Source organism: Bombus terrestris, chromosome 10 (assembly GCF_910591885.1).
Source record: "Bombus terrestris chromosome 10, iyBomTerr1.2, whole genome shotgun sequence".
Classification (NCBI taxonomy): Eukaryota; Metazoa; Arthropoda; class Insecta; order Hymenoptera; family Apidae; genus Bombus; species Bombus terrestris.
Window position 1 is genome coordinate 9,891,768 of NC_063278.1, and position 8,411 is coordinate 9,900,178.

The 8,411-nt window shown below is 33.6% G+C and overlaps 2 protein-coding genes across 2 annotated transcripts; one reads left to right on the forward strand and one right to left on the reverse strand.

Annotated features, from left to right (window-relative positions):
• Positions 1 to 70: 70 nt before the first annotated feature.
• On the forward strand, positions 71 to 2,731 carry LOC100643814 (drebrin-like protein). The gene is made up of 5 exons (XM_003398127.3): positions 71 to 207; positions 612 to 780; positions 848 to 1,080; positions 1,150 to 1,327; positions 1,404 to 2,731. Exons 1-5 carry the CDS (start codon positions 125 to 127, stop codon positions 2,163 to 2,165), a joined length of 1,425 nt encoding a protein of 474 aa, XP_003398175.1. The 5' UTR covers positions 71 to 124; the 3' UTR covers positions 2,166 to 2,731.
• On the reverse strand, positions 2,132 to 4,596 carry LOC100643700 (cleavage and polyadenylation specificity factor subunit 4). The gene is made up of 4 exons (XM_003398126.4): positions 4,213 to 4,596; positions 3,779 to 3,982; positions 3,425 to 3,614; positions 2,132 to 3,348 (listed from the first exon to the last, which is right to left on the reverse strand). The coding sequence occupies exons 1-4, from the start codon at positions 4,313 to 4,315 to the stop codon at positions 2,985 to 2,987; spliced, it is 861 nt and encodes a 286-aa protein (XP_003398174.1). The 5' UTR covers positions 4,316 to 4,596; the 3' UTR covers positions 2,132 to 2,984.
• Between the last annotated feature and the right edge of the window lie 3,815 nt (positions 4,597 to 8,411).

Consider the following 8,411-nt stretch of genomic DNA (forward strand, 5'->3'; position numbering starts at 1 on the left):
AAGGGCGTTGACATTTAATCAAAAAGGCAAAACGTGAAGATGCAACTGTGACATTAATTCGCCAGTAGCAACTCTTTCGGATTTGTTGTTACGGTTGATTTTTCTTATGAACTGAACAAAAAAGATGTCAATTAATTTAACAAAAAATAAAGACGCTTTGGTGGCTGCTTGGCACAGCGTAGTCGACGATAAATCGTCTACTAACTGGTAGGCTTGCATCTTTTCTCTTATGTTGCATTTTATCATTCCGGCTAATGCGTCGATATGAATCCGGTATTTTAAAGATTCACAAATGTTCAATTGAATCCTCAAAAACATGCAACATAAATTGCTATAATATATTAAGTAACTCTTACTTTTACATTTATCGATCGATATAAATAGCGCAAAATATATAATTAGCATTTACAACGGTAAAACAAATAGTCGGTAACACTACACATACGGAGAATGAGAAATATTTTATGCGAAATATAATAATTTTGTGCCTTTATTGAATTCCACTAATTATTAATATATCTTCTTATTTTTAATTAAAAAATGAGGGATTGTAAATATATAATACATATTATTTAATTAAATTTATTTTACTAAGTCATTATCATTCATAGGGCCTTGTTTGGATACGAAGGACAAACTAACAACTTAAAAGTGGTTGGTACTGGAAATGGAGGTCTGGAAGAAATGATTGACCGTTTAAATAGTAGTCATATCATGTATGCCTTTTGTCGTGTAATAGATACTAAAACAAGTCTACCAAAATGTCTCTTAATAAATTGGGTAAGAATTCATATTTAAAAGTTAATGATTTTATTGCATATATACAATAAAATGAGTTGCGTTTTAGCAAGGAGAAGGAGCACCAATTGTTAGAAAGGGCACTTGTGCAAATCATATTAGGGATGTAGAAAAATTATTAAAAGGTGCACATATAACGATTACTGCTCGCTCTGAAGACGATGTCGAAGTGGATTCTATCATGGAAAAACTTGCTAGAGCAACAGCTTCGGCATACAAATTTAATGAACCACGCGGGGAAAACGAAGGTAATACAGGTCCTGTGGGTACCACATATCGCAGGTATATATCTTTAGTGTTTTAATTATAAGAGTATCAGAATCTTCAACTTAAAGACAATACGTATTGTAGAGTAATTCCTGAACAAGAAATAAATGCAACAGAACGTGATCAATTTTGGCAAAGGGAAGAAATGGAAGAGAAGAAAAGACTGGAACAAGAACGTATAAAATGTGAAAAAGAACGGCAACGGCTTGAAGAAGAAATTAGAACTAGAGAAGAAAAAGAAGCAATGCTCAGAGAACAACAAGTAAACACATTTTATATTATTATATTTATTATTTAATAGTGAATATTTTGCTACTTAAATTTTTATATACTTGTAGGTCACTGCCAAAGAAAATTCAATAGCGCGACAGAAGTTGGCGGAGCAACGTGCTGAGGAGGCGAATAATAAATTTAATCAACTAGCCGCAAGTCAACACTATAGCAACGATGTTGAAGATGATCATAAATCACGAAGCGAAGAATTGCGACGACAAAGAAGTAAAGAAACGCAACAGTTAATTGCTCAAAGAACGATAAATGCAAGAGCTGTTTTTGAACAGAATTCGGCAGCTGGTCAAATGAAGTCTTCTCCAGTGCAGCAACAATATATACCGAAGAATAGTCATGTAGAAGCAGCTAAAAAAGCATTTGAAGAGAGTCAGCAAAAAGAGATACTCCATACAAAAGTGGAAGAGGAAGTGAAAACAGAAGTGAATAAAACACATAACTTAGATTTAGTAACCACCACTGCTTCAAATGCATCTTTATCTCCGAATCAAGTTCAAGAATCTAAATTGCCAGAGCCAGAAGAAGAACCTGAGCAACAATCGGCGACGAAAGAAGCAATTACTGAAAATGAGTTGTACAGTCAAATGGATGGTCAGTACTTATATTTTGATCCAAATAATGAAGGAATGAAAGCAAGAGCCTTATATGACTATCAGGCAGCTGATGATACAGAAATTACTTTTGATCCTGGAGATATTATTACACATATAGATGCTATTGACGAAGGATGGTGGCAAGGTCTTGGTCCCGACGGTACTTATGGACTTTTTCCTGCTAATTATGTCGAAGTTATTGATTACAATACGACATGATAAGAAATATTCTTGTGCAAATAGAAGATCTCTTTTTCCAATTAAAAGGAAACCATACTTGCTTTTTCGCATATAAAAGTGACATTCAGTATTTTCATGGTTCTGATGACTTTGCACTTTTCTTTTAATAATAACAGTGTTTAGGTACGATGTATTTCGAAGAATGAGAAAAACAATATATATTTAAAATAAAACAATAACATATGTTTAGGTATTAAATGCACACCCAATAACGAAGGAATTTAATATCTCTGATAATAATCACGTGAAAGATAAATATTGTTAATATTTTAGCGAACAAGATTTTAAAAATTAATAGTCTTACAATGCCACTTCATATACAAATGGCGAAGTACGTCTTCCCATGTTCAACGTCACAAACTAAATAAATTAGCGGTAAACAAATATATCTTTTTATAACATTCTACGTCGAAAATCGATGCGCTCATAGATATAGCGTATTTAATAATTTAGCAAATACCCTTTAAATACATTTACAAAATGTAATAACGAGTATTTAGGAGTATGTTTAATTCTTTAAACAATAAATTAAATTTGTTATAGTATATACTTCATAGTATTTTAACCCAAAATATCCTTTAAACATTCTTTAATTTGACCAAATTTTTTTTATAGAAAATACAAAATATTTATAATTTTATTTAAAGGTGTTGGAATCTTTTATTACGAGTCAATATGAAATTAATTGTATTAAACCTATTTTACTATATGATATATAGAAATTTTTACAGACAAGTGATTTTACTAATAATGAAACATAATCATAATATTAATCTTACACAAATAAAATAGGTGAAATCATCTACGGTAATTTTGATTCTGAGTAGCACTTCCACTACCCCCAGCATGGCTTAAAAATGCTAAATGTCCTTTTGGACATTTATTGGCATAATGACCTTTAGTTCCACATTTGTAACAAGTGACTTCTTCTAGTGGCTTTTGCGGCCCTCTTGGTGGGGGTCCATTATGCATATTCATGTGATGCGTAGCATGAGAATTACCTTCTATTTCTTGTCTAACTTGAGCTTCACGTACATCAGGTGGCATTTTATTACAATAAATTGCTTTATGGCCACCTTCCCCACAAAAGTGACATGTGATCATTACCTTTTTTCCTTCTTTAGGTTGCATATCTTGCACTGCTGGCAATTCAAATCTTGGACTGAAAACAGAAAAAGAATTGTAATAATGTATCTAAATAAGAATAATTTGGAATATTAACTTGGTGATAAACTTACTGCATAAATTTACAGTTTGGGCCTTCAGGACAAAATCCAGCTAAATAAGCCATGCATAAAACACGACGAACATGTCGATGTCTGCATAAAGGTCCATGTCTGCAGAATCCACGATCATACCAAGGACAATCTCTGACTTTAGTTTCTGGGTCAATATGTAGGAATGGACATTCTTTATTGTGACAAGCATCTAATAATTCATAATTGATTTTAGCATACCTATATTGAGAAATCTTAGTAACACCATAAAGAAAAAATGTTAAAAAAGCAATAAAAAGATATTTATAAGTTTATCATAGGTAGAACCTCAGAAGAAATAAGAATGAAATACCACTATATGATATATATACTTACTAAATCTGGAGTAGAAATAACATTCTGGCATTTTTGTCATATCATACTCATGTAAAAATTCACATTGATCACCCTTTTTACAAAGACCTCTTAACCAATGTTTACATACTATTGTACGATCTCCACGTACGTGTCTAAATGGACAAGAGGCTCCTTTAACACATGTACCTCTTGGATAAAATTGACATACTGCAGCAGTAGATTCTATAAGCAACGAGACAGTAAACAGATAAATTTAATCAACGATGAATAAATAGTATAAATTTAAATTAAAATATTAATATCTCAATGAAGATCGTCGATATAACAGAGTATATTTTATTCAAAAAATACAGAGTAGCAATGTGTGCAATTTGACAATTTCATTTTCCAATTACTTTTACATTTTTAGAAGATAACCTAAACAAATGCAGTATACGAAAACTATCACGTACTGTCCATTCCAGTAAAAGGTAAAGGAAGTGCTCCATACTGTTCGTCAAGAGCAATTTCTATATCAAATCGCATATTATCCACATTCGCCACTAGACACTCCATTATTGTTTAAAATCTATCAACAATCACAATCACAAATCTATTTACTACCGTATACACAATAAGCATTAACTTCATTCACAGCTAAACTAGTTTTTATCGCGGAACATTCATTTCTAAATACTGATGAGCATTGTTAGTAATATTTTCACTAATTCATTATTGAACAATTTTAATAATTCGAAGTATTTATTGATCAAAGAAAATTACAAGTCCAATTTCTCGCACACAACATTATTCTGCACGTGCGTTGATAAGATTGAAGGCGTCATTTTATTTCACTATTTCACATTGGCGCTCTTGAATGATTCTTATCTACTATTATCCACAGAACTTATTCTGGATTGGAAATTTAGCGCCATCTGCTTTAAGTAAGATTTGAGAAAAATCGCAGTTACCTTTGATAGAAAACTCGTCAGCGAACAAATTACCGACCTTAAAAAATTCAACGTTTTTACATCTTCTGCGATTTATTATTACGAATTTATCAATTACAGTTTATTTATACATAGTAATTATATAGAAGTTAAAAATGTAGCAAACTTTTTCTTTATATATGCAATGAAGTGACATATCCCTCAAAAATCTGAAGTTCAATAAATACAAAATAAATGTAAATATGTAATAAACTCTTTCATATGAAAATTATTTGATTTAACAAGGAAATTTAATAGAAATAAGTTTCTTTCTTTGTAAAAACCACTTTGGTGATTAGGTTAGATACATACATTCGAACTTTCTCGTTAGTTTGTGTAATAAAGAGTCTTTGCTAATACAACTCTCTTGGATGATAAATCAGGGCTGCGGAGTCGGCAATTAAAATTTCCCATTCTGACGTCGGCTCCTCTTTTTTTTTTGCTTCGACTCTAACTCCGATCCCGACTTTATTTATGATAGATTGTTAACATACTAATTATATGTATGTATGTATATAGCTAAATTACTAATATTCAATAGACAATACTTTTATCTTGATAAAGTATTTTTGCTCTTACAAAATAGTTCCTATAAAATAGTTTCCTCAATACGAGATTCCATGGGAACGTGACTGCCGTTTTGTGCAAGGGTTACCTGTATTTTGTATTTTTGTACCTTGATACAAATTCAAATTTGATACAAATTTTGATACAAATTAGTAATATTTTTAATATATAAATAATTTTATTACAACTTTTAATTATTTTAAGTACATTTTTGATTTTTGTCAAATTTACTAACGTGGAGTCGTAGTCAGCATATTTCTTTCCAATTCCGCTTCCGATTCCAGGCTCGAATTCTCTTAGTTTGCGAGATATTCGCGAAAAATTGTCACCATAAGTATCACTACAATGAATTCTGCCTCTAACTCTGTATGCTCACGGCGCGACAGTCGGGTAAGATGACGCTTAACCCAAACTTAATTCTTATCTTTTGTTTATAGTTTATATAGGTTTGGGTTAGATGTCATCTTATCCGGGCGCCTCGTGGACCAACGGTCGACAATTAATTCTGACGCATACGCTGTCGCGAACGCACAATTCTAGGCAGAACTAATGTACGGCGTCGACACTACCGATATTTTTTTGCGAATATCTCGGAAACTAAGAAAGTGCGACATTTTCGCGAGAGAAAAATGTTGTTCAAAATGTTCAGTTTTACAACATATTCGAAAATCATGGAAATCGGTGATCGAGGGTAAACTTTTAAATGATTACCGAAGTTCCTTCCGAAATCCGACTCCGACTCCATGGCCCTGTGATAAATACCAATCACTTAACGTCTTCGGTACGAGCGTCCACTATAGCCAGTAGCCGTCGAACGCATCCCCATGTTAGAGCGTCGACTAAAGTCAGTAATAAATATAAGCAATCGCTGTTGCTGGCAGTCGTTAAATGATAGTACACGGCGGACGAGCAGAGAGGTTAAATACAATTCGCGTAATGTTGACAGTAGATAATATTTCTGAATTCTATGTATGCGGTGATAATTCATTGGAGGTCAGTGATAAATCAGAACCCCAGCGAATCCGTTCTGATTACTCCTGATCAGTCGAGAGGGTCGAGAGATTTCATAACGTCATGCATGTACTTACATATCTATGCCTCTTCACGATTAAAGCAATAACACTAGAATATTGCATCGGATGTTAGTTTCATAGTCATTGATCAGTGAGAGAAAGGAAAACATTTTTCCTTCGTTAAGATTTTTCGTACACTTTTGCTCGACACGTTTTATGGATCAATTGAGTTTATTCATTCGGCATATTTATAGACGAAAATTCTCGATACGACTTGCTTCGAAAAGATATTCCTAATAGAAGAAAGAACTTACTTTTGCTATTTTATATTCGTTCTTTTATTGAATATCATATTTAAAGAATATGACCAATAGTACCGACATCGAATAACTATGTAAATTACATAGGATAAGTCAACGAATAAACGTCTCTATCGTTATTGAGAAAATATTATGTTTACGACGTTGTATTTGCGTGCGATTACGTAATAATAAGGCAATTTATGCAACAATTATTCGCTCTTACTTGTTTGTAACAATATTTCGTCAGTGATACGACGATAGTGAGATTCGCATTTTGTTGCGAATCAAATGTAACTTCATCAAATACTCGAACATAGTTATTTGATGTCTCTCAAACATTCTTCGATAAGCCATTGCTGTTCTTACATTCTTTTCGCCCGCGTAACAAGGCAGATGTTAACTGTTCGATTCGCCGTCAAGTATCTTCATTGACCTTCTATGTTTGCCTTTCTTCTCGAATCTTACGAAACACGAAACATCGACTTATTCAACGATAAATATTGGCTAAGAAAAGAAAAGCGATTACTGTGATTCATTGTAACCCGGATTACAATACATCCGCTATCGGTTTTCGTCGATGTGCGATTTAAACTGACCCGAGATTAAAATTCGCTGGCAATAGTCGACGATGATGATTCGTTGAAAACGTAAAGATTCGCGAGAAGTAGGTTCGTCATTTATTTCCGGTTAGTAAGCACCTGTGCTCAGGCTTGATTCATTAACTGTTGCGCTTCGAACGACGCTTAAAAGCAAACAGGATTCGTGTCCACGGTGAGCGCGTTAATTACGTGATTCTGTTTAGTTTATTTGACACGGATCCGATTCGATTATAATATCGCGTGCAAACAAATTAAAATTCGGCAAATTGTTCAGGCTGTTTGTGTATGCGCGTCGCTCAATCCCAGCTTGAATGTCGGCATATCGGCATTTTGAATTCTCGATCTTTTCATTCTTTCATTTTTCCCCTTTCTCCTTTCTTTAGTTTCACCTCGACTACGATTAGAAAAGTTTTACGACACTGAAAATCTGCCCCTGGCGTGCCGAAAATTTGTTTGCGACCAAAAGGCTGACGTTCTTTGTGGACGATCAGCGAAATTATGCATTACTCGTTGCATCGTAAAGTAGCTTCCGACTCACGGGGGAGAAAACCGGTGAAAACTGAATTTACAGTCTATTCGAGGCTACGTTGTCTGCGTCTATTTTGACCCCTGTTACACTCTCCATGTTGGAGCGATAATTTGCAAGTTGCGGCTCGATTTACCGTTTTCGATTCGCTGGCGCTGTCGCGTGTATTTTTCATTTTCTACGTTGCTCGATGTTTCGTTTTGATACGTCGTTGAATATACGACGTAAATAATACGACATAAATAAAAAACGACGATCTTTACTGTTTAGTATTAACCAGTAAAGCTTGAACTTCCAAACTTACCGGATTTTAGCGTCATACTCTTAAACCGAAGATCTGTGAAAGTATTAATTTTCGTATCTTTAAATTCCAACACAATTCTGAAATCTGAACTGCCTCGTGTATATGTGTAATAGGAACATTTTTTGTTTCATCGACTATCTGTCGCGTATTATTGATGTACACAACAAGTCTAAATACGTAACATAATCATATTGTGTAAGAATAGCTTTATCGTCGGCACGGAATTACAATTTTGAAATTAAATTGCTCAATTAATTCAGAAGTAACGTGCATTGTGCAACTGTTAGAATGTACTTTCGTTTTTTGTTTGTGATCGTCGAAGATCAATCACGATAATCTTATCGTTGCTTTGCAACGATTTGTCTTAGACGT